The sequence below is a fragment of the Accipiter gentilis genome, chromosome 2 (assembly GCF_929443795.1).
Source record: "Accipiter gentilis chromosome 2, bAccGen1.1, whole genome shotgun sequence".
Taxonomy (NCBI): Eukaryota; Metazoa; Chordata; class Aves; order Accipitriformes; family Accipitridae; genus Astur; species Astur gentilis.
The window spans coordinates 2,583,946-2,611,225 of NC_064881.1; the positions used below are offsets into that span (position 1 = coordinate 2,583,946).

The following is a 27,280-nucleotide window of genomic DNA, read 5'->3' on the forward strand; positions in this document are numbered from 1 at the left end:
ATGAATCAGCAGAAACAGAGTTCTGGTATACATTCCAAATCTAGGATTACACTGAGACAGTAAGGGAAAGGTTTGCAGAGGAGGAGAAAAGAAATGGACATTCTTTTGCTACATGTCACTTTAAGGGTCAAACCACACAGTTTTTTCCAGAGTGGTAAAGATGTTAGAGAACAGAAACATTTGGTAATGTGCTGATTATTTTCTTCCCAAGTGTTTTAAAAATTCTTGCTCAAAATCTGCGTATTAATTTATTATACTTATCTATCCCATGCCACTGAACAAGTGGAGTACTCCAGAATGCATAGGATTCTGGGGAATAAGCAAGAGCTACTGGGAAGGCACTGTGAGTTTTAGAGCAGGAGTGGACTGCAGGCCCCAAGTCCAAGAGAATTCCCAAATGCAGAGTATGCCTGCAGTGTCCGTCCATCCGTGTGTGTCCCCCAAAAGCCCAAGGATGTTGTCCTCAACCTAAAGTACACAGACACCCTTCCAGTGCTGCTCACAATCACATGAATTATAAACATTTGTTCATATGACAGGAAAAACAAAGCAAGCTGCTCAGAGAAAAATTCTGTAACCCACAGGCCAGTTAAGATCAAACAACTATAACCTAAGCACTTCCCAGTGAGTTCAAGCCTGTAGAATTTGCTGCCTGTTGCTCTTCACTGGGAGCTGCCAGTCCAACGTCTTTGCTAAAACTGTCCATAAGCTCAGTGACAGCTGTGGCAGTTCCCTCCCCTGCAGTTTCAAATGTTTTAGAAACAGCGTATTAAAAGGTATGAGGTACTAAAGAGGATTAAAAAGAGGTAGACTGACTGCTCTGTCTACATTGAGCTCCAGATTGGGGTATAATATGACCCAGAAGCAGAGGAAAGGACAGAAAAGCAAGAGATCGAATACACGAACAGTTCATCTTGAATTCCAATTACTGGCAGGTAATTGAATGGGTTTCTGCACAGTGCAGATACTGACAATTTAAGTAAATCGTGTTTACTCCTCCTACAAGAGAAGGTTGAGCCTCCTAAGTCTGACCTCAAAACCTGAATATGAAAGTTACCTTAACAAGTTTATAGAACAGTGTTTTGAAAATGTGTTGCCCAAACTGCATGCTGCAGTTGTACATCTCAATTACTGAAATGCATCTAAAAAAGCCGCAAAGGGTTTTTTTCCCCACTGACTAAAGGGGCTCAGTCAGGATTCTTTAATAGAAAGCCTGATCAACTTGAATAGGTACTAAGTTGTAATGGTGTGAGCCTCTCGCAATTTTCCCCACTGAAGAAAGAGTCTGTGCTTGAATTTCTTTGATCTGCTTCAAGAAAAAGCTAATGCCTTCTTTGTCGTTGAAGTATGCACCTTTGTCTTTCACAGACAAGAGCAAGGCCTTAAGGTGACTATCATAACAAATGCAAATTATGACTACAATGGAATTCAGTTATCACACAAGTCTTGGTGAAAGAACAATTTAACCTCACAAAAGAAAAAAAAAAAAACCAGCCTCAATATCCTGTTGTGAACATATAAAAAAAAAAATCTTCTGACAGTAGTTCTACGGTGGTTTTTGAAGGGTTATCATCTCTACTTGGGATGAAATGAAGTTCCAGATAAAAATATGGCTAACTCATTTTAGTGTTAGCTTGAGGTATAACTCAAGTGTTTATTCTCAATTGAGTTTCCACATTTACTCCTTTCTAACTTAAGCTAAATGACTCGGCATGAGGCAAACACATCAGTGCTACTGAAATTTGAGTTAGAAATGCAGCAACTCAAGTTATAACAACTCAGGCACCAATCCAATTGCACTGCTAATGCAATTTTGCTTTCCCTTTAATTTAAATTAATTTGGGCATGCCTATATTTGAGGTTGCATACCTCCCATCAACCCCAAAATGGAAAGCACAGGAGAATTTGGAACAGAAGCACCTGAGGAGGCTGACTACAAGCTAGCTTGTTTCAGATGCAGTACAGTTCAACCAACAGAATACACATGTAAGTCAACATGACCCGTCACTGTGGTGTCTGACTGGCTTGAACCTCAGCTAGTTTAAGGAATCTTATCAGCATGACTCTTTTTGATATCTGTAGCTTAAATTCCTTCAAAGTGCAAGAACTATTATTCAAACTAGGAAAGTATGAATGGAGTAACTACCTAAAATATCTTGAGGGAACTAAATATGCATACACTGGGCATGCCTAAAGAAGCTCAGATACAGTCTTTCACTGGAGAAGCTGCATTTATCAGAAGTTTAAAATTTTAACTATCAGAGGATGCAAGAATAATCTCCCTTTCAAAAAGACAACCAGAAAAGTCTGCTGGAGGTATTCTGATAGGAAAATGATGCAGTACTTTAGATAATCTAGAGCAGAATAAAGCTACATGACTTGTGCCTAGGCACAGTCAATTCATTCATGGACACTGCCAGAAGTCTGACAGCAACCTGGAGAATCAATTCTGGAACAACAGGAATCAAAGAGCCTTAGCTATCAAACAGAACAAGGTGTGGAATTGATTTACAAATAGGCATGTTTCGTGAGACACCTGAAGAACATTCAAACACTATCAGCATTTGACCTTATGGCACCAAGAACATTCTTGACCTTGCCCTGTAGATTTCCTGCAGTTCTGCTAATAGGGAGACAAAGTGAAATGTAAAGAGACTAGAAACCAACTGAAAAGCTTTTGAGGTATTTGTAGCAAACCCCAGGTTCCAAACTATGGTAAGCAAGCATTTTCAATAAGGCACATGTTCACATTGCCTCTCAACCGAGGGTCTGGGAGAATATTCTAAGAAGTCATTAGCTGAAACAGGGCAGAGCTTAACACTCGTTCTCTGCAAGACAGGATAGGTGGCAGCTTTAACTTACAGACACAGCACCAAGAAGGTCTGGTATTGATGTAAAAACAGGCAGGTCTGGAACTCAAAACACTTCAAATATATAAAGAAGGTCATGCTAGCCAACCAAAAAACAGAGTACTTCAAAGAAGGGGTTCAGCAGCTAAAGGCCCAATACAAACACTTCACTGCTTCTTTGACAGGAATTAAATACTTCTTCAGGTTTTGTAGGAACCACTCCTAACACTTGTAAAACGTGAATGTAAACAGGAGCATCTTTCAGCAGGAATCAGTTATGTTGAAAATATCATGAATAAACTGAGTAACTTCCAATACTAATCTTTGAATATAAGTAAGGAAGATGCAGGGAAATAAAACTGTTACATACAAATTGCTTACAAAATTCCACTGACTATGTTCACTTTTGCAATTTGTTATACTAAAGGACGTTCAGAGAGGGGAACTGGAAAGCCAGAAAACATAATCAGAAACTGGTTCTAAGCTTCTAGGCACCTCAATTTGAACATCTGAAGTTTCAAAGAACCAGATCATAACCTCTGCAGAGGCAAAACAATACTGCTTTGTTTAGAGTGGGAATTCCAGCACAGAGGTCCAGTTTCTGAAAGTAAACCTGTTCTTTTCAAGAGAGACTGACCATTTTAAAAGTAAGGGAGATGGAAATGTCTTTGGAAATCATATGTGGCAAGTTATAGTGTGATGCACTCTTCCATGGCCTTCAGAATATTTAGGTGTGGCATTCCCTACTCTCTGCTGTCAAGTTGCACAAAGAGCTTATTTTTCAGGTAACAGGATTTATAAAGAAGATTACTGAAAGGAGAAATGGGATTTTTAGTGGTTCCAAAATGCCCACTGTAAAGCATTTCCTCACCCACCTCTCATAATTTGCACAATATAATTACTACAGAATTCATACTAAATTTGAATTTTCTTGGTGCTTTTTTCTTCAATAAAGTAATGTATACACACTAAATTACTGTAATTATTTTGTTTGTTTCTTAAATATGAGCTGTAAAACCAATTCACCGTATGCCTAAAAAACTTTCCAACGAGTTGAGGAAGAAAAAAAAAATATCCATTTCTACCTGTTTCTTCCAGCCATGCCGCTTTATATTTCCTTTGTTTGGTATTGAAAGCCAACCTTCAAGTCTTGATTCTGGTTTAAAAAAAAGCATATTAAATAATTTTATGTATTTATAGTAATAAAGCAGAATAGCACAAAAGCAAACTACTACTAGAAAGGAAGATGTACTACATGCAGTAACAGGGAATTACCTATTTAGCAAAGCAGAATAAAAAGCAAGCTAAATAAAATGAAGATATAAGCATTGACTTCATGCTTCATCACAAGCTAACATTTGATTATCCAGTTACTGCAAAATAAAGTGAAGCTGTTGTCCTTGATGCCAACATCTAACACTGTATGTAAATAATTTGCAAAGAGCCAGGCAGGAAAGACTTTGCTTTGAAAATGTGTTACAGCTTAAACAGAGCATGATTAAGAGATTTTCAATATAAACATAATTTAACATTCAGAGGGGCTATATGAAAATCCTCAGCAGGAAGATGCAGCAAGTAAAACAAACCAGATCCATATTTTCCAAGGGAAACAAAAAAAGGAGAGCGCACAAGAGCAAGCAAAGCTACACGGGTGTCCCGTTACTCACAGAAGATAAGCATAGGAGATAAATAAATAAGGAATGCAGGAAGAATCAACTAGATATAAAGAATAAGAGACAAGCATTTTATTCAAAATTTCAGTGGACAATTTTTTAAAGAGTAATGCAATAATGTATTTTCCTACCACAAAACTACTGAAATAATTTAACAATGATACAAAGAAGTGTCACAAGAAAATTAGCATTCTGCCTAATGTGAATCATAGATTTTAAAAGTGCCTCCAGCTAACTGATACTGGGTTTTGATAGATAATTTTTAAATTATGAAGCCAGGTAATAGCAGCAAGAAGCTATCATGATTCCATTAATCTGAAATGACAGAGTAAAAAGTTTCACAATTTTGTAAATGTGATAATGAAGTAATCGAAATTTCACTCCATAATTATATGTTTATTTCAGAAGTGAGAAAAATTTTTTAAATTTTCTTAAATGATCATAAAAATGGGATTTGTAAAAAAAGTGTCAGAGTACAGAAATATAGCTAATAGATAATGTATGCATTCTTTAGAATAAACTTAATAAACTGGTAGCACTGAAAACTTCAAAAACATTAAGTTAAAATTTGCTGAAACATTCTCCACAAATATTTATGTAAGAAGGAGCTATTGGTCCCTTTTATCCTTCAGGGATAACTCTATGTGAGGTGTATAACAGCAAGCTCTGAAAATACATCCAAATATATAAAAGATACTGTCCACACACTTTGTTATGTAAAATTGACAGCCTACCTTTGTACAAGGCATTAAAATTAGGCACAAAAATCCCTCTTCTACATTAGCCTTACAGCATACAATATTTAGAAGTGGACTACACTTAAAAATACAGATTCTTTTCCTAACATTTCTCCACACAGAATAACTTCAAAATACTGGGGGACCACTGAACTACTGAAATCCTAATTGGAAGAAAGACATGTTAACATAACTCACTCCAGTAAGAAACCTTCCTGGAAAAGTGAAGGAAATTTGTATTTTTCTGCCTCTCATATCTGCATGAGAATTATGGAGGGTGGGTGTGTCCCCCAGACCCCTCCCCAGTTCTTGATATTCAGTAGCTTTAGAAAAGGAAACGTATTTCCTTCATGTCTGCAGGCATCACAGATAATGCTTACCCTATTTCGAATACTTTGATTAATTTTACAACAAAAGAAGATTCTTCCATTTTTAGAAATTTTAGAAATATCCTAAAACTCAAGTCCTCCATTGCAAAATAAAGCAACTAATTGCTAATAAAGAACATAGTATGGACAACTGTGATTCAAAAGCATTAAGCACACATCTGGGGAAATTGTGGCATATGAAAATCTGGAAAGATTCAATAATGATACATTTTAAAAGATGCACCAGGTACTATGTTGCTTATAGGGACAATGTGAGTAGGAGTTTTTTTAAGTTCACTTCTATTTCAGCACGTTCTGAAAGAAATTTCAAAGGAAGTACAAAGTGGATGAGATATTACAAATGAATTGGTTGACATTCTTTTCTGCCTACTACAAATCTATTTTAGTGGGCAAATTCTATTTGCATGAGAGATGATTTCTGAGCTGTGAGTAACGTCTTCCAGTTGAAAATAACAGTTTCTGAATGTACTCTTTTTCAACAAGGCTAACATTCGTCTGGAACCAAATGTACTCTTGAAAGGGTAGATAAGCCCCTTCATTCCAACCTTGCCACAAAGGTTTGTCTCAAGTAATATTTATAGTGCATTTTAATTTCCCCTGACAGAGTTAGCCAGCACAACTGCAAATGCTCATCTGGCCATTTCACAAATACTTGATCCATAAGAATAATATTTATGAGTATTCTGATTAAGTAATTAAGAAAACATGGGCTATCTAGACTATGAAAAAGAATCTTCCATTCCTGTCTTTAAAAATAGGCTCAAAACTATTGCCTGACAACTTCCCTGTGCTTTGGAAAGTATCCCAGAATTTATACTTCATATTTCCAATGCAGAAAATCCAAGACAGGCCTCAAAAACATCTAATGGCTAGCTGGACCTGAATAGGATACAGAGAAAGAATTCCACAAAGGCTACAGATCTTATAATTATCTCTAACTATATATTAAAATGTGGATTTGCATTCTAAACATCTTCATGGTTATTATTCATATTGCCAAGATTCACTGCGATTCAGTATGATAAATGTGAGCTCTAACAGTAAGCCTTCAATAAAATCACACAAGACAACCATGACTGTACTGATTTATGAGACTTTATGTTGCTTTGGAGCTAAGTAATACAGGCACCTTCATGAGCAGTAGAGCATCTCTTTCCAATGTTAAAGAATTCCTACTCCTTAGACTTTTCCACAGTAACTAAAAACCTGGAGATTCTACCTTGCTAATTCTTTCCAGTCCACCCTTCCCATTTGATTCTTTCCTTCCTCAGACTGTCTTACTGTAAATTCATGTGGATCTCACCAAGGATTGCTGCCTGGATCTTGCTCTGAATTCAGGTGACAGCTACTTGCAGGTATTTCAGAAAGTCGTATCTGTGTCCCATACTCCAAAAAACTGTTGGCTTAAATTGTCCACTTTTATTATTCCACCCTACCTTTGTGTAAAACATGACTTATAACATACATTGTAAAATATTATGTGCTGCAGTTAAACCTGTACGACAGCTCAATTGCTTAAATTATCTTGCCAATCAGATTAAAAGAATTCACAACAGGTTATGTGCCCTATAACAATTAGGAAAAAATGCCTTAAATTCCTGATTATGTTTTGTCTTGACAAAGAAGAATTCTGTTTACAATCATGTAAGTATTAAGACTTCCTAAGTCCAGGCAGGAGGCAGAGGCATTCCAAAGGCATCATTAAAAAGCAAGTATTTCAGCTGTTTCAGCAAGGACTCTGTTAACACCGGAGACATCAACTGAGACATGAGCTGCTCTCTGAATCAATAATCAGGAGTGAGAGTTACAAAAATGTCTAGAACTGATAAAAGGAAAATAGTCCTCCACATCATGATCTTTCCCATCTGGTGAAGCCAAACCCTGACAATAGCCTGGATTGTCTAAATGAGCCAATCCCTTCCTTGGGAGAACATAAATCGCCCTGGGAGCTACCAGAACTTGAGGGGGTATTTAGCTCAACGACAGACAGAAACCACCTCCAAGTGATGTGCAGCTGTAAGGTGTGTTACCATGTGATTTCTCTGTATCTACCTCCAAATACAGAAAAATTTTCCTTAAATTTTTCTGAGTATTAGGAATTCATTTTAGTATTACCTTAAGTTTATTCAAAGAGTGCAAAGCCTTCTGACCCCAAAATTTGACAAGATGCTTTTCCTGTAAGTTATGAATTCTACTCTTATAGCCTGTCTGGTGGCTGGTAACCTAAGCTCCCTGATTAGACCAGACACTACCCCATAGCCTGAACCTTTCTGCCATACAGGAGGACAGCATAAAATGCCTGAGAGCCAGGGGTCTCTCTGGAATTCCGCCAACATTACTATCACACCATTTCATACCAATTTTTTTCTCAACAAAACCAGAGACTGCCCATCATCAGAATTGAGACCATGGAATCATTCTTTTATATGTTTACATTATTTTATGTTTTCATTTTTTCTCTGATGGTGTTTTTACTGTGATGGGAAACTGAATAAATCATAGTATAATTACTTATTTAGTAATTCTACTGTTTATTTGCCTTAAATATTTTTAAGGAATGTCTTTGCCGTAAGAACAGATGCACCAGCTAGAGAATCCTATTGACTACTCATCAGATCCACCTCTTAAACAAGATGTTATTCAAGGTGCTCTGAAGGAATGTCTATGTTTGGCTATAGAAGTGACAGGAACTTAGCACACAGTTGAAGACAACGTCATACAACTAAATTGTAGCAAATGAACTGCTGTGGCATGCCACCTTCTGTTCTGAAGACTCATTACTTGGTTTGCAGAAAAGTAACTACATGCTGGATAATTTCCTCTTTCTGTGGCATGGGGTATTTCTACTTTGAAGACTGGCTTTTTTTCCCTCCTTATAATGCTAGTGCACTCCTCTGCCCTCTACTTGGTTCTTTGACAGTGTGTAAAATCTGACTATAGTAACGTCACTTAATCTCTTTTAATTACCTAAATTGCTTCTTACTCAGATCCTGATCACCTCAGAGCCTCACTCAAAAAAAAAAAAAAAAAAGAAAAAAAGCAGCATGTAGGGACATGATCTAAATCTAGAGAATTCCTAATAATATGTATTAGAGGTCCTACCTGTATGACACAGTAACACCAGCAGCACAACTGCAGTAAATATCAGAGGCATATGTAGAGAAAAGGGCAAAAAAGAAGATAAATGAAAGGCTGGTAAAAAAGAAATAGTTAGAGGGGTCATAACTTCCAGTAATTGTGATGTTCTATTTAACAATGGAAAAGTTACAGCTGACTTGAAAAGATCTTGCACATACCAAAATTTCTGCCCCAAAAATAAAGCGGCAGGTCATATAGCCAGAAGCCTAACTACACGTGTCTCCAAAGGTAAAACTGAAAATAACGTACCTTAATGAGGCAGACAAAGAAAGAGCTTACTCCTACAGCCTTTCCAAGATCTAAGAGACAACAGGGTCACATTGACATACTATTGCCCTTAAGAAGAAAACAGGGAAGGTTTTCCCTGTTTTCAGTGTAATACACAACAGCCTTTATGCTGAAAATGGCTGAGAAAGGAAGTGAGGAAGTTCAAAACTACCCTTTTATGTAGAATAAATCTAGTCTGTTTTCTTGCAGCAAAATTTAAGCTCTCAATTTACAGGAGTTCAGAAATTTTCAATAAAAAATTATGAACTACAGTGTTCTTCATTTAGGAGACACTATCAAACACAAGGCTTGATTCCAAATAGTAATTTGAGGGGAGAAAAGAACACTTTAATAAGTAAACCCCCCCTGATTTCTTTTTTACCCCCGTTAAATGGAATACACTGAGAATTAGTATCTAAGAGAAAAATTCCTGAGAAGTACTGACAGTTCAGAAATACCAGAGGGAGTTCCTAGCAGGTGAAAGCTAAGAAAAAAATGTTCCTTCACCAATCTAATAGCTCGAAGAATTCCCCACACTGAGTTTCGATGGAAGTCTGGCCCAGAAGATGTTTTTGAAAGAAGTAAAATAGTCATTTACTTTGCAAGATGGCAATTGCCTGAGGGTTTTACAGATCAAGCTTCAGAGTGCAAAAGGCTTCTTGGACAGAATGGAGGTTGTAAAGGAAAGACTGTATCATTCTCTGAATGAAAATGTATTCTAGACCAGAATTCATTTACATATTAACTAAAAACAAAAATCTAAAAATATAGTAGGGGAAGACAGGACACAAACATAGACACAGAAAGGAATAACTACATAAAAACGTATACTAAGTCTTGTAACCTACCTGAAATTTCAATCACTCTAAGACCCCCGGAAAAACTCTAGAATGTGGCAATCTGAGCAGCGTGAAGTGCATTAACAGGAAAAGAGACACCTAAAATGATTCTATCTGCTTTTATCTGATTACTTGTCCACCGAAGTTTTAAAATACCCAAACCAGTACTCTATTTTCATATGTTTGAATATATTTTTCTACAATAAAAATCAGGCTGTAAATTTGTAAGACAGGCATGTAAGACAAGCATTTGTTAAGAATTTCGTGATAAATTATAAAAATTACTTAACTATACAAAAAAATAAACCTATCTCCAACATATGGAAATTGTTAAGCAGAGCTTATTACCACTAAATGTTTTTTTCCTGTATCTAGAGATATAGAAGCGGATCATGTTAAAGTACTAACTGATTACACCTTTTCAGACATTGGGGAGGTGGAAATCACTAATCATTGTAACAGTGGGTCTCAAAATATAGTGCCTGGTACTGACACTACATAGAAATGGCTAACTACACTGTATTATTTGTTCTTATTTTAATCTGCTAAATCAGAGTACCATACAACCATACATGCATTATGGAAATTCCTACAATTATTTTTTCACATCAGCAATTATTGCCACTTGTCACAAAGGTGCTACATGACTCTGAGTAAGAACAGACAAGATAAAGGCAATTTTGCATTCAAGACATAAAATACAGTCATGATGTTGTGGAAGTGCTGGCCCCGTATTCTATTCACTGGTTGCTGTACATTATATTCACTATATACAAACAGCAGCAGATGTAAAGATACTCTTTCCATGAAAGTGGATAAAAATTATGCTAATGCCAAGCCATACAGTGGGAGGAGTGATGTCAGAAGAAACTAAGACTTAAATATAAGCAGCTAAGCTAGGAAATAAAAACAACAAAAAAAAGTGGAGATGTGATAGAGACAGACGGAGGATTTTTAAAAGGTATTTAAAAATTTAAAATTGTTTGAAACAATACCGTCCAAAACTATGTGTATGCACAAAATCAAGTAGTTCAAATATGCTTTCCTCTTACCTGAAAGATTTCCATCCGTTTCATCTGGCTGGAGACTAGCAACACTGGTGGAATCCATTCCTTGCTGGAGGTCCAAAATTTTCCTTCGTAGTTGTTCTATATCACTCTCTTTACTATCCAGCTGCATCTGGAGCTCATTCCTGTATGTAGATTCTTCTGCTAGTTGCTGTATTTATATACACATGCATAGTTACTGTGATATCAAAAATATGGCAGCAAAGTATTCTGAAAACAAAACTCATTACTATGTGTTTTTTAATATCTCTAGATACTTTTGATAGCATTAGCATAAACTATTATAGTTGAAACTATTGTAGTATTATAGGCCTTGGAAAAAAGTTAAATATCAAAGATCCAGCCATGCATTCAAGTACAAAACAGTCTGATTAATCTATTAAGTTAGCATTTCTTTTGAAAAGGAGATCACCTACCAGTGAAATAAAATGCATAAATAGTATGCTACACAGTATTCAGTTTTTTAGTCTTCATAATATATCAGTAACTTTAACAGTTAAGAATTTAGGAAGGGGAAATGTATGAGAGCAAGCACAGCTGCACACTTGTCAAGTTCTCTGCCTCACAAAAATGCTGTAGCCTAAAACATCTGAAACAGAACTTGTCATTTTTTCAAGTAGGCAATACATTTTTCCTGCAGAGAGAATTCCACAATGTGACAAAAAAAATAAGATTATTTTACCGCTTGCATTTCATTGACCTCCTTTTGGTATTTCACTACCATCTGATTGAATTTCTCTTTTTCTTGATTAAGCTCTAATTGGAGCTTCCGGTTTTCCTTCTCTTTCTTCCTCAAATCTTGCATGTTAGCTTTTTTTCTGTCTATTTTAAAATCTTTCCGATTCATTATCTCAGCCAGTTTGTTGACAGCCTGTTAAGAAAAGGGAAAACCAGTAAGAAAAATTACATATGCAAGCAAGTTTCATACAAAATTTATAAGTCCCTCTAGTTAGAGGATTCAATCAAAAAAAAATCTTCACCAACACAAATGGCCCTTACTCACAATATAAGTAATATTGAAAACTATACAGCATCAAAACTTACTCTTTCAACTACAAATATCACAATGCATATTATATATCATGGTTAATATAAACTTAATCTCAAAGGAACTAAGAGTTAGTTACACAGAAAACAATAAACTGAAAATATATCTGATATGCAAAGTAATTATTGTTATTAAATTGCATAAAAAGTTATACCTGTGTCTTCAGAGTTCTTTCAGTGTTAATGCTCTTCTCATAATGCATTCTAATATTATTGATTTCCTCCTCTTTTTTGATTTTGTATTCTGTTAAAATAATATTAAACTTTGAGATATTTTAGGACAAAGTAAATATTTCTAAGCTTAATCACTTCTACAATTACATCTTTTTTTTTTTTTTCTCCTCCATTTTCCTGTTGTGTCACTTAATGTGCAAAATACAGTTTGCAATGATAAAGGCTACCAGTTTAATGCTACTATAATGATGGAAAACTACCAGAAGAATATATCAGAAAGGCACCAAGATGAAATACTAAAGCCAACATATGTATTTTTGTTTCCTGATGACTAAGTTTGTTGTCCCACTTCCTTAGTGTTTGCACTACCACAAGTGTTTCTGCAGTACCAAAAATTAAGCCAGTATCCACACAGAATAAGACTGATAATGACTGGACTCACATTCAGTACAGATTCTCAAATCAGGCATAAAGAGAACATGGGGAGAAAGGCTTGCTTTAAACAAGGAATGACTCTGTTACATTCCCCCCCCCCCACCAGTTATTCAATTCTACCAATCTTTCTATCACACCTCCAGTCTGCTAATTTGTTCCCCAAGTTTCTAGAAGTATGCATGTCACTGACAAGGATTTCTCCTCCAACACTACACTTAAATAACAATTTTCAAGTATGTAAAAGTAACAAAATCCATAAACTAAAAAATACTGAAAACTGCTTGCTCACCCAATCCCTGCTATTACAGAAATGCAGAAGTAAGGGAAAATATTTTAGTATGTCTTCCTGCCTACATAGTATTTGCAACAACACTGGCAACACAACCAGTAAGGCTTTTACTCTCATAGTCAACAGATATTAAAGCATGCATTCTAATTCTATAATACTTGCTCAAATGCAAAACCGTGGGAGTAAACTGAATAATAAAGTAACTTCCCATATAGTCAGAATACGTGTGAATAGAATGCCAGTCCACTGATATGCGTGAGATCACAACTTAGATTCTGAATCTAAGTGAGATCTTAAGGAAGTTGAAATACTGATACTGCTTTACCGTAAATACTGGAGATAGAAATAAAAACTTTAATAAATACATAGTGTGCAATATGAAATGAATAAAATACTTTTCCTTAATAATTTTCATGCATGCAAGGCATGGCTGGCAGAAGGGCGTTAGACACAATATATGGACGAGCTGTACTGGACAGACATTCCTGACTATGCCTGCAGGAACTTAGTGCTAACTTGTTTTAAAAAGTTAAGAGGAAGTGTCAACAGAAACTCACTTCTTCCTACCTGCTACAGCTAAGGCTGTAACCATTCTCAAAAATAAAGGCAGTGCATGGAAATGGAAGCAATACAGTAGAAAGAGTGACAATTTAGAATCACAGAATAATTTGGGTTGGAAGGCACCTTCCAAAGTCATTTAGTCCCAACCCCCCTGTAATAAGCAGGTACATCTTCAACTAGATCAGGTAGCTCAGAGCCCCGTCCAACCTGGCCTTGAATGTTCCCAGGGATGGGGCATCTACCACCTCTCTGGGCAACCTGTTCCAGCGTTTCACCATCCTCATCACAGAAAATTTCTTCCTTCTATCTAGGCTAAATCTACCCTCTTCATGTTAAAACCATTACCCCTTGTCCTATCGCAACAGGGCCTACTAAAAAGTCTGTCCCCATCTTTCTTATAAGCCCTCTTTAAGTAAGGCTGCAGTAAGGTCTCCCCGGAGCCTTCACTCCTCCAGGCTGAACAACCCCAACTCTCTCAGCCTGTCCTCACGGGAGAGGTGTTCCATCCCTCTGATCGTTTTTGTGGCCCTCCTCTGGACCCGCTCGGAGAGGCCCATGTCTTCCCTGTGCTGAGGACCCCAGAGCTGGAGGCAGCGCTCCAGGTGGGGTCTCACCAGAGCAGAGCAGAGGGGCAGAATTCCCTCCCTCGACCCACTGGCCATGTTACTCTGGATGCAGCCCAGGGTACAGTTGGCTTTCTAGGCTGCGAGCACATGTTGCTGGCTCATGTCCAGCTTTTCATCCGCCAGTAGCCCCAAGTCCTTCTCTGCAGAGCTGCTCTCAATCCCTTCATCCCCCTAACCTGTATTGATACTGGGGATTGCCCCGACCCATGTGCAGGACCTTGCACTTGGCCTTGTTGAACTCCATAAGGTTCACATGGGCCCACTTCTCGAGCTTTTCCAGGTCCCTCTGGATGGCACCCTGTCCCTCAGGCATGTCAACCGCACCACTCAGCTTGGTGTGTCACCTGCAAACTTGCTCAGGGTGCCCCCAATCCCACTATGTCATTGATGAAGATATTAAGCAGTACTGGTCCCAATAAGGACCCCTGAGGGACACCACTTGTCACCAATCTCCCTGTGGACATTGAGCCATTGACCACTACTCTCTGGATGTGACCATCCAATCAATTCCTCATCCACTGAACAGTCCATCCATCAAATCCGTATCTCTTCAATTTAGAGAGAAGGATGTTGTGGGGGGCCGTGTCAAAGGCCTTACAGAAATCCAGATAGACAACATCCATAGCTCTTCCCTTGTCCACTGATGTAGGCACTCCATCATAGAAGGCCACTAGGTTGGTCAGGCAGGACTTGCCCTTGGTGAAGCCATGCTGGCTGTCTCGAATCACCTCCCTGTCCTCCATGTGCCTTAGCATAGCTTCTAGGAGGATCTGTTCCATGATCTTCCCAGGCACAGAGGTAAGGCTGACAGATTCGTAGTTCCCAGGGTCCTCCTTTCCACCCTTTTTAAAATGGGTGCAGTTTACATGGAAGATATATTTTCAAGATGAAAACAATGACTTACATTACTTTTCATCAAGCCCAAAATAACAGGGAAGATAAATAGCAATGTCTTCTCCCACTTCCCATTTCCATTTCGCCACATATGCTTCAAATTCAATTGCACTTCATAACAGATTAATTAAAACTCCAAACATTACATACCTTCCTCCTGTTTCTTAATTTTTTCACTGATCTCTGAATTTTCCTTTGTTATTAAATCAACATCTTTGGTTAATGTGTTATTAGTTTCTTCCAGCTAAATGAAAACAAACACATTTTAAAATAAAGAACTTGCCATAAATTCAAAAAATATTTATAATACTATTATTTTAAATACCCTTAAACCTATAACAGCCATTTACTTGGAATGCCTTCCTCAGATTACATTTAAAAAAAATTGCTTATTTCTCATACCTGAATTTTTTAAAAATTGTACTTTTCTTCTAAGCTGTCTTGATTTACCAGAAGGCTTTTTAAATATTTCAAATACACCTGTCCCAGAAAGAGTTCTTTTTTTTTTTAATGATCTTTGCAGAACTGACAACACTGTAGTATATAATTAAAAATTCAACTTAAGCAAAATTAGATTGGCAGTTATTGAATGCGGCAATTTTCAATTAATTTGTGGTACTTTGGAAGAAGTAGTACCTAGAGGCCTGATCACCTGAACCAGACACCTGAATCCATACACCTGAATCCAGACAGAAAAGCAGCTGACAGATGATACAACTCTAGCATTGAAGGCTAGAATAGATTCATGGCATCTGCTGCTAAATAATTGTCATATATCAAGAAAAACAGGTATAAATCAGCACAAGAATAAAACTAAATTTGGTCTAAGTCAAAGCATACGTAAACGTGTACATAAGTGTGCAAATAAAACCTGAAAGGAAAACCATTACACGTTCAATATGTTAGCTGCCACAGTCAGAATCACTTTGCTAACCACTTAACAAATACATACTAAAACCCAGACATAACTGCATTTCTGAAAAAAGGTTTTTTTGAAGCCTATAGAAATGACTGTGTATCGAGCTGTCTGACAAAATTATCAGAATATCTGAAACGAACAAACATTGGCAAGGAGGTATTCCTTCCATGCCACAAAAAGACAGTCTTCTAAATGCTTCTTAAGAAATGGTGGCATTCTAAAGATTTCAAGCTTATGAAAGAAAACACATGTAACAAACAGTACTTCTGCTATCTTTACACAGAGATGTAATATCCATGGTAGCACTAACAGAAAGCTTTGAGCAATTGATCCAAGTTCAGTTATGCCTAGAGTTTCACTGAAGTTGTACACCCCAGGATTCTTAAGAAAATCTGCATATCTGATGCTAAATAGGAAAAAACAATAATGGTAATATAACTATGCTACATATGGCTTGCTATTTGAAACTCTTCAGTTAAGACATTTATCAACCTGATACTAATATGCAAGAGCTACGCTAAAAAGTATCTTAAAAAATTGCAGTTTGAGGTTTGGGGTTTGTTTTGGTTTAATAGTTTACCAGTGGGAAGAAACTCAAGAGTTCCAAGTATTATTTTTTAAAAGACTAAGTTATTTTGCAATAAAAGTCTCTAATACACAGCTCCACAAATTTACAAGATTTAAATAATACATTGGGCAATGACAAGTAGTAATTACAAAAGGCTTAACTGAATTACAGACATTCACTTGATTTTCATTCTGGCTTCACCTCAGAATCATCAAATCTATATTTCTTTGTGAGTTCACATGATGGCATTTAAATGTTGAAGGTTCCAACTGGGTCCAAAAGTTAAGATACTTAAATAGTTATCACTTCTGATCATAACAAGACTTAATAAATTAAAATAAAAACATAAATTTCTGTTTCCAGCTGGAAGATATATACAGGTATTAATTACAGCAGAATAATTTACCCTTCTTATGATGCTGTCCTTATCAGTCATTTCTTGCCTGTGTCTTGATGCTGCTTTTTTGCTTTCCTGACTCAGCTCAAAATACTGTTCTTCAAGGAGTGCTCGTGCCAACCGTTCCGACTCAGCTTTGGTTTCAGCTAAATCCAACTGGGTAGTAAGCGTTTCTCTGTAAAAAGAACATTAAGATTTTGTTCCCCTATGCAAAACACTCCAAATTTTCAGGAAGACTAACAAACACAAATTACATCACTCAGCTAATTGTCATTATCTTAGTTTCTTAAGAAAAACAAGATTTACAAGACCACACTCCATACAGTTTTCTCTTTTGATGGTCCACACAAGCTACAGCAGCAAGCTTACTATAATTCAATTAAAATTTCAATCATCCGTGAAACACCAACCCTTAGGAAACCAGATGTCAAATTCTCCTGCCTTTAAGGAATAAAAATAAAATTAAATTGCATGTACAGTGTGGTCCATTGAAAGATACTTAACACTATCAGTATTAGCCACCTCTTCACACAAGCTTACTGCTCATGTACATGTGTGCTCCAGACTGTTTGAACAATAAGGAAAATTGCATAAGGTTTCTGAAAACATATAGTGGTTCTATGTCTATGCAACCTTTTGCAGAAAGCCTTGCATATGCTATCTGCAGGGGGCGATAACTTAGGTGCAGTATCTCATTAATGTGTACACAACTTCTAATCACTTCAGCATACAAGCCAAACTTTCTTGCTCTTGCTTGGAGTACAGGCAGAGCTCCTATACATTTGCCTGCAAAGAAACCCACATAAAGCACAGTGGCCAGTCTAGCACCCACAAGTCAGATGTACCCAGCAACATGTGACACAGCCCACAGCATGCTGAGACAGAAGTGGCAATACGTTACTGCACTATGGGCTTACGACAAATGCCCCTCCTGCACTGCAAAATAAAAGAGAGATTTATGCAATTAAATAGTTATTACTATGGAGTCCACTGATTTGATACATCTGTAGTAGATATGGGCCTCTATTGTAAAAAGGTAACTGTTGAAGTATACTCAGAGTTTGTCACAATTCCCATAGTTGTATCCAGGTGAAAAACGTTTATGATAAACATAAAATTGTGGAGAACAGTGAGGGAATAAAATAAAAGGAAGCTATAAAAATAAGAGAAAAGAAAAAGAAAAAAAAAAAAACAAAACAAAAGAGGAATAAAGGAAGTCTCTCCTACCTCCCCCCCACTTTTTTTCTTTTTAAGATGGATACTACTCCTGAACAATTTTGCATTTCCTCCTACATTGTATTTATTAGCACATCTTTTCTTTCTTCCTTTCTTAGCTCACCAAAATGCATCACGAACAATGTACATAGCCTCCTCCCTTTAAATTGTTTTGCAATGCTGATGCTCAAGTAGAACAAGAGACTCAGACTTCAGAAGAGAAAAACTCTGCTTCATGCATAAGGCTACTGTCTCCTGCTTTAGAATAAATACATATTAAATAAATTAATAAATTGGAAAAACAAGCTTAAAAAACTTCTTTCCTTATTTGCTAACTTAGAAAACAGTACATCATGATTAATTGTTGTAGGATTAACTGGTTTTGCTGTAATCAGAAGAATACTAAACTTAGAATTCAAAGTATTTTCATTATCTTTTTCTCAAATTATTCTACTGGCTATAGAAATATACCAAGTAATTACCAGGGTAATATTATAAAATAAAAAAAGTTGTTGCACAAGGAAGATGATTACCACAAATTGGAATGGTTTTTCAAAATTTTGCACCTTCCTAAATTCTCAGGAGTTATCATTCTTCTTCCAGACATTACAGAGTCCAAAGCAAATATCAATACCCATATTTGGCTTTGCAAATCAGCATAAGTAACATCCTATGTATTTGCCATCTTACGAGGTGTTATGGAACACTTTTGAGACTTGTCTTTTTCTGAAGGAATTAAACATACTCCGATTCAAAATCTTCATGAGTGAGACCATACTGTATGGAAAAACTTATGTCTATTCAAGAAGCACAATGGGCATACTTTTCATTTTGCAATTCCTGCATTTTTCTTTGAGTTTCTTTATTCTTTTCATCAATTTCCTCTTTCAGTTCCTTAACCTGAGTTTTGTAAAGTGTCTGTAAAAGAAAGCATAAATATAGAATCATTATTCAAATTCCATAGTGAAACTCTTCATTGTTTTGGTACTGGTTGGTTTGAATCTGTCAAACCCCAACACATGCCAGTACTGTCTTTAATGGAATTTCCTCCTTCCTGCCTGTCCAAGATGCTCCTTTCCAGCTTCCCTTGTGTAGGGAACTGATGCGACAAGGTTAGTTTTCAATTTTCTAGTCTGGTTTCCTACATAGTTGGAGAAACACACCTGCTGACAAAAGGCAGGGCATGCACTAGGACATAGCGAGGCAGGTCTCTTTGAGACAATAGGACAAAACTGCATCCTCTTGTAGCATGACTGTCTCAAAATGTTAGTCAAACAAGCCTAATACTCTCCTATGCTTCCAGCTGTTGTCTTCTATTTGTATGTATCCATGTATCTTTTCTCTTAGACTTTAGATTTTTTGTGTACAGACTGACTTTGTCTTAATAACTGATTCAACAGAGGTCTGATTTACGTGAATGACTTCTGTTCTTAATTACTATATTGTTATTAACACCACCAGTAATTCTGAAAGTTAAAATTTGATCTTCTACAGTAAAGTACTTTTGCTAAATATTCCGACTGAATTACAAATGTCTCATTTAACCTACATGCTAGTGAAAAAAGAGAAAACTGAGAATGAAACACAATACTCTGGATCTTCTTATTAGCAGTATGTTATGAAGAAATGCACAAAAATCTGTAACTCATAATGAAATTACAATCATATGCAGTTTACTGAACACAAAAATTTTTATTGCCCTTCCAAGGAAGAAATGAATTTTAAAAAGTACTTCCCAAAGAGAAATGAAACTGTCCATATTCATGAACATATCTGAAGTTTAGGCATTACATAGCATCTCATGCTATTGTTTCTTTTCACAGAAATTATACAGATCAAATTACATCTATGAAATACACATTTTGGCTATCTGGAGTACTGAATAAGGCTCTTCTGGGACTCAGGTGCAGAGAAGGTATCCTTTTAGAAGGACAAGGAATACATGCAGAATGCTACTGGATCTATGGTTCTTAAATACACTTATGGTAGACCAATAGCACAGAATATATTCCAGTAAGTACAGAGATTTTGAACTCTCTACAAACTTTACAATTATGTCAGGAAAATATCTCTTTTCCAACCTCAAGACAGGAACTACTCTGATGAATAATTCAGATAAGAGTTACTCAATGTTATATATAAGATTTGACAAATAACTACAAAGCAACGTATTAGACTATCCAATGTTCTCTAATTTTTTGTTCATCGCTCGTACTTCAAGCAGGATTTTGTGAATTGCTGATTTATGCCAGGTGGTTCTTTACATTTTAAAAAATTTAATATGTCAAAATATTCAATGTTCAATGATTTCATGTCAAAATGTAGCACTCACAATTCTTTACAAGTCTTACCGAAAAATACTGCTCAGCTTCAAGCTGATCCTGAAGCTCACGCATTTGACCTTCATTTCCTCTGTACTGTCTTTGAAGAAATAAAAAAGGAAAACATGTAAAAGACAACTACTAACAAATGACAGACTATTTCTAACCAGAACAGCATCCTATTACATTTGCACACATATTTCACAAAGACCAACAGTTTGCTATATCCTAAAATTCTGATTTAATTACATTCCTTATTCTACCCTGATGATTGTTTCAGTACATAATTCAGAAGACAAAAAGTATTCTAAATGGAGAAATGTTAAGTCAGCTGAAGGACGATATTATAGAAGCCTAATTAATGAAAATCAGCTTAAGAAAAGTTAAGAAAAAGAATCTGGTGGTTAAAGGGAAAAAAAGCTATTGACTCCAATGCAGTGAAACTAAAAGTCCCATATGATTTAATAAGTAGTATCACAGTCAATCCATAAAAAAGTCACTGAAATAAAAGTGGCATATATATATATATGCCTTGACATTGAATAATGAGCCAAGAATTGTTCTGCCTCATAAGTCATAACAAAAATATTCTAACACTGAAGGCTACATACAGAAATCATAACATGCAGCTAAAAATATTCTTCTAGTTTAGGAAAAAATGCCTATGCATCAGAGAACTTTTTTCACTAATAGGAAAAGGCAAAACAGTACATGTATAATTAAGCAACTTTTTCTATTTTACTTCAGATTTTTACTTACTTAGCAAGTTGAGCCAACTCGAATTCCAATAATCTCTTTGCTTCCAACAATGTATTGATTTCCTGTTTCAGCTGCTTCTCAGAACCCTTCAAGTTATCTGCTTCAAAAGCTTGTGCCTTTAATTCATTCTGTGCCATTATTCGCTTATTTGTCTCTTGTTCTAGCTGAAGTGCTAGATTCTTTACCTAAATAAATATTTCAATTTAGGATCATTTGCTGAATAACCAATTGCATGTGGTTGAAAAGTGTTTCATATATGGATTATTTTATGTCAAACACCATCGCCTAGATGCTACACATTGTACAGTACATAAAAATATTACTCAATCTCCAAACACTTAAGTGTAATAATCTTATAGAAAGCTGCTGTCCGTAAGAACGTACTGATATGACGCTGCATGATGATAAAACTTCCCCACGCTTAGCTTATTTCAAAGTCCCAAACGTGTTTTATCTTAAAGGCAACAATGGAAAAAAACCAAATTGTCTGCTGAAAGGTCCTGCAAACCTCACTGTGGATTTCAGATCTTAAAAACTTCTCACCTAGAAAAAAATGCAGCCTACTAGCTATATAAAAGCTAGTTTACGCAAGTTTTGACCCCTAAAAAGGTGTTATAACCTTAATTCCCACTGTCCTGTAAAGAAAAGTAAGGATGAAACTATTATTCTTAGTACCTAGTTTTCACGTTCAATATTCTAATTGCATTTCCTTGAACAAATGCCTTTCTGGAGAATGCAAACTCAGAACAGCAAACAATCCAAATGAATCAGATTACACAGTCAAATTCACAAGCAAGTTATTCCTTTTAAAAAAAAAAGGAAACAAAAAATTGCATTATATTAAATCAAGGGCTCAAATATGCAAGGCATCCAAGAGCTAAGAAACAAGTAGAAATTACCTAACGCTATTTAGGCCAATAACTGTCTTCAGTTCTACTGAGAGATGTATTACACAAGCAGTTCAGTGTAAGTGAATTTAATTTTCTATTTCTCAGTGCAGCTGTAATTTCTTATTTATATAGAAAATTGTTAGTGATGAACATTTTACTTACTTCATCTTCCAGTCTCTCTTTTTGCTCAAGAAGGTGTTCCAGTTTCTGCTGAGATTGCTTCAGGTCAAAGTCCAGCATGGAACACTGTTTTTCAGCTTGAACTATTCGATTTTCTGCCTTTTCTCTTGCTGCCCTTTCTTCCTTTACTTTTTTTTCCATTTCTAAACAAGATTAAGGAAAGAAAACCAAAATGAATATGCAGCATCTGCAAGAATGCTTTTGTAAACACAGTCTTAAATATCCTAATATTTTTCAGATCCTTTTGTTCAGCTATTTAAGCTCTTCTGCTGTTAGATGGACTGATTACTGAGTAAAAACTTCCTGGCATTATTACAAGAAACACTAAAATTAAAGAAATATAATTCCGATTTGCACTACAAGCACTGGAATATTATCATGATAACTGAAAGATAAATAGTGAAAGAAAGAAAAAACACAGATTCTTGAAGTAATAATTATGAAATAAAAGCAAAGATTCATTTCCATGAATGGACAGTAGAGGGAAAGAAAAGAAATGCTACCATTTGTGTTAGCTTTCTGAAAAGTTACAAACTACACATTTAGGTACTGATAACCTTCACAAAGAAAACCTGATGTATTCAATTAAGATATCAAGATACATTTTGATTCATGGATATGTATCTCTAAAAGAAACTTCAGCACTTCAGACAACCCTAATACAACACCAATATTTTTAATGCAGTTACACAGAAATGAATGCTCCAAGACATCTGTCTTGACAATGCATTCTTTCAATTCCATTTAGCATTAGCCAGAATTTCAAGATTCAATAGCATTTTAGAATCCAAGGAAGGCTTTGAATTGCAAACACAGTAAGATATTCAAAAGATTAAGAAACAATGCAATTTTTATAGTACAAGTACCATGTTAGAAAAATAATTTAAAATGTGTGGTTTTCACATTTTATGATCTTGATACGCATTTTTTTAATACAAGGGATTAAATACTTGTATAAGGGTACTAGATTATAAGATGATGTGTTTTAAGATATCATAATCAAAATACCTTTTAATTATGTGTTTACCTGAAACTTGCAAGAAACACTTACCACACATTGCAACTGATCTTGCCTCCTCTATTGACTGATGTTTGTCGGTTAACCGAGCTTTAGTCACTTTGTGTTCATTTACTTCCTGTTCTAACCGGTCTTGTAATGATTTGAGTTTGTAGTTCAAATCTATCTCTAAATTATTCTTTTCCTAAAGATAAGAAAAAAAGTTGCCAGATTTCTGTAACATTTCTACGACATCTGAGGGAACCACATTTCCTTTTTTCCCTTTTTTAGTGGTAACTTTTTTTACGAAGAAATTATCAACGTTATTTTCCATGCTTAATAAAGAATGGTAAAAGACAAAAACTGTACTCAGTGCTTTGGAGAAAACTTCATTAACTTTTTTCAGTAGTCTATAAATTCGTAAGATAACGGAAACTTGTCAGTTTGAATAATTAGTAGTCACCTAAACCGGAAACATACAACTAATCCACTGACAACACTAGAGCACAGAGGAATTTGAATTATTGTTACCTGGATGCATTTCTGTTACTCCACGGTTGGGATTGCCAGCCATTAACAGTAATTCATGAAACAAGCACTGGAGATAAGCTTTGAGAGACAGGGACTTGCCTTTGGATTGCTGCTTCACATAACACCAAAGGAGAACAGTAACATTTTGCACCTTCCCTCATAGGTAGTTGCATCTCTGATTTATTTGGATAGACCACACAGCACAGCAAGTCTTTACCTGATCTCAAAACATAGAGCTAACTATGTAGCTATCTAGAAAAAGGGTGCAGGATTTCGTTTTACTCTTCTTTACTTGTTTCTCCATCTTGGGGTGGGGATCAGAGATGTTAGGGGAACACGCTGCTACCATTCTGAGGGAAGGAGGGGAAAAAAATGGAAATGGTTCAGCTCCAAAGTTGATCAAAAGGTCTAGTAATGATCCAGTCAAATTAAAATCCAGTAAAAGCAGAAATTTAAATTTCAGGTTTTTAAAAAAGTTCAATGCACAGATTTTCAGGAGGCAAGACTCTGCAGCAGTAGTTAGACAGGCAGAACAAAAATTACTGCCAGAAGAGCTAGATCCTTGAATCAGTGGTAGTGAATGATAAACATGAATTTTATGCCCAAAGCTACAACTAAGAACTACCTGAGGACTTGTGAGACTTACCATCCTGATGAGACTGTAAATTAGCACTATTTAGTTAATCATTTTAACACAAGACTGATTTAGAGCAAGAACACAGGACTTGGCAACATCAATAAATACTATCTGAAAATACAGTCAAAAGCTGACGAAGAGCATTAGCCTCAACACCATTTTACCATACCTTTTCTGAATGATTAAGCATATCCTGTGCTTGTTTTCTTTCCGCTTCCACTCTTTCAAGATTGTTTTTAACATTTTTTACTTCTTCTTGTAAAGTTGTAATCCGAACTGCCATAAGACATTAAATATCATTCAATATTATTACTTGACTTAGATCATTAGGCTGTTCAACCTTTCTTGATTTCTAGGCCCCTAAAATATTTACACCTTGAAACTTCTCAGACACACAAAGGCTCTACATTGTAAAGGAAAATGATCTTTTTAGCCAGTCTTTATGCATGCCATTAGTAACAATTCACAAAAAACAATCACATGCAAAACTTGCTACCTGCCTTCCAACACTTCCAACATCTAATATGCAAGATTTCTTCCATTAATCCAAGTTTTGCTGTGCTATGCAACAAGCACTTTTCTGATGTTAACTCCACTAATATGTAGATAAGGGAGAGAAAGCCAGTCTCAAATGGATCTACATGTACTAATGCAATATGTATTCACCTAACTGTGCCTCAAGTGCTCTTCCATGGATAGAGGAACTATTCCCCGTCTCCCACAGGATCTACCACAAGACCCTGGTGGCATCGGAAGTTTATACTAAATACTAAGTAGAATCACACAATGGTTTGGGCTGGAAGGGACCTTTAAAGACCACCTAGTCCAACCCCCCTGCCATGGACAGGGACATCTTTCACTAGACCAGGTTGCTCAAAGCCCCAGCCAACCTGACCTTGAACACTTCCACGGACAGGGCAACCACAGCTTCTCTGGCCAACCTGTTCCAGGGTCTCACAACCTGCATCATAAAAATTTTTTTCCTTATATCTAATGGAAATCTACTCCCTTTTAGTTTAAAACCATCGCCCCTTGTCCTGTCACTACAGGCCCTGGTAAAAAGTCTCTCTCTGTCTTCCTTATAAGCCCCCTTTTAGTATTGAAAGGCCGCAATAAGGTGTCTCACGAAGTCTTAGTAGTAGTAGTAGCAGTAGTGTGTACGTATATATATATGCGCATGCCCAAGTAGCAGTGTGTGTGTGTGTATATATATAAAAACCGAAATAGTAGTATATATTTCTAGACTGAAGAATTTGCATTACTTCCTTTCAAATAAATATGTAAAAAAATATTTTGGATTGCTCTACATTACACTTAATACCTTAAATACAGTATACAATAATACACCTATCAATTCAAATACATCTGTCTACAGCACAGTTCGCTTGACTAAATCTTGAAGTATAAAGAGACATCCTGGCAATATGTAAGAAAGCATGAGATGGAAAAAGATAAAGTCTTCCTAAATCTTATGCTTTTCTTATTAATTTTAAATGTGCTTTTAAAAACAGCTACATGAGTATTTTAATCATATAAAGTTATTTGGGTATTTACCAGCAAAGCACCTTAACCCTATATCCTTCAGAAAAAAGATCCTTTTCCTGCAGGCTGCTGAGTTGGATGTGGTCAAAACGACATTTTGAAGTGCACAGAATAGTCTTCTCGTGCCATTTGTACCTCCTGCTCGCAATTAACAACAGACCGGATCAAACTACATTCAGTCATTTCAGAGGAACTTCACAATCATTCAACTGAAATTGATTTACTATGTTTGAAGCATAGTAAACAGGCAACTTGATTCTTGATAGTTCTTTCCTTGTGCTAGCAAAGTTTACCTTAAAAAAAAAAAACCAACAAAAACCACGCAGAAGTCCTCAACAAAAGATCGTGCCTCATGGAAAACTATTTTCAATACTGCAGACAGGCAGTTTAAAATGACAAGAGGCAGGATCCATTAGCATAGGCAGAGTCATGAACTAATGTATCTGAATAGTTTCTAGTATGAAGAATCAGAAGTACAAATGGTAAAAAGTTCCAAGCAGACTGAAAAAAAAGGGATTCCACAGATGCATCCCTTACGAGGTTCTTCATCATGCTTAAGAAGTAATGTAGAAGCATCATAAAAGAAAACAAATGCAATTTAACAACAAAATAGCCTTCTCCACAAATGAAAGAAGAGAAAGTGCAGGGTATGTCAACTTGGATACTGCACCAAGGCACTGAGTGTTGTGTCTTCTCTAGCACTGTATCAGCTTTTCACATTTTTGTACCACTGGACTCACGACTTTTAGTCAGGGCAGCCCCATAGACTTACAATCAGTGTTTCCTACTCTTTGATTTTGATACTCTCCCTCCCAAGAGTCGCTCAGACATGATCAGGAAGCAAGATCCAATCTTCAGAAATTGTTCCATTAACTCACACTTGGTTTGCAGGTTGGCTTTCCTCCCTTTATGTAACTGTACTTTATTTAATACAGTTGGTTATCATAACTTTTTTGATAAAGTGTAAATACAGAAGAATTACCCTGTAGTTCTCCAATCATTTCAGATCCATGACTTCTGTCCCTTCGTTCTGACTCCAAAGCTGCTTGCAGTTGGTAATAGTCTTTCTCCACCTGCAGTTTTGTGCTTTCTAGAACTCTGCACCTTTCCTGCAGTTCTCTGTTCAGTGATTCTACCTGACTTAATGACTTGCTCATTTCTGTGTTACCCTTTCTCAGTCTTGCTGCTGTATCCGATTCTGTCCTCAGCAAATCATTTGCTTCTTCTAGCTGTTAAAATAAAACAGACAAGATTCTCAAATATAAAAATTATTGGGACCAGTTTTGTAATATCTGAATGCTCAATACTGCTTCTCAAATCTAAGATATAATTAAGACAA

The 27,280-nt window shown here is 36.2% G+C and overlaps 1 protein-coding gene across 2 annotated transcripts in view; it reads right to left on the reverse strand.

Moving 5' to 3' along the window:
• ROCK1 (Rho associated coiled-coil containing protein kinase 1) overlaps positions 1–27,280 on the reverse strand; it is a 94,296-nt gene that overhangs the window by 10,498 nt on the left and 56,518 nt on the right. For both annotated transcript variants that reach the window (XM_049829118.1, XM_049829128.1), the window contains 13 exons: positions 26,924–27,170; positions 24,569–24,675; positions 23,286–23,436; positions 22,217–22,377; positions 21,165–21,349; positions 20,436–20,505; positions 18,908–19,002; positions 16,879–17,044; positions 15,136–15,229; positions 12,162–12,250; positions 11,642–11,830; positions 10,945–11,110; positions 3,935–4,005 (listed from right to left, as the gene is read on the reverse strand). In XM_049829118.1, the coding sequence (XP_049685075.1) occupies positions 3,935–4,005; positions 10,945–11,110; positions 11,642–11,830; positions 12,162–12,250; positions 15,136–15,229; positions 16,879–17,044; positions 18,908–19,002; positions 20,436–20,505; positions 21,165–21,349; positions 22,217–22,377; positions 23,286–23,436; positions 24,569–24,675; positions 26,924–27,170 (1,791 nt within the window). The remainder of the gene's footprint in view (positions 1–3,934; positions 4,006–10,944; positions 11,111–11,641; positions 11,831–12,161; positions 12,251–15,135; positions 15,230–16,878; positions 17,045–18,907; positions 19,003–20,435; positions 20,506–21,164; positions 21,350–22,216; positions 22,378–23,285; positions 23,437–24,568; positions 24,676–26,923; positions 27,171–27,280) is intronic.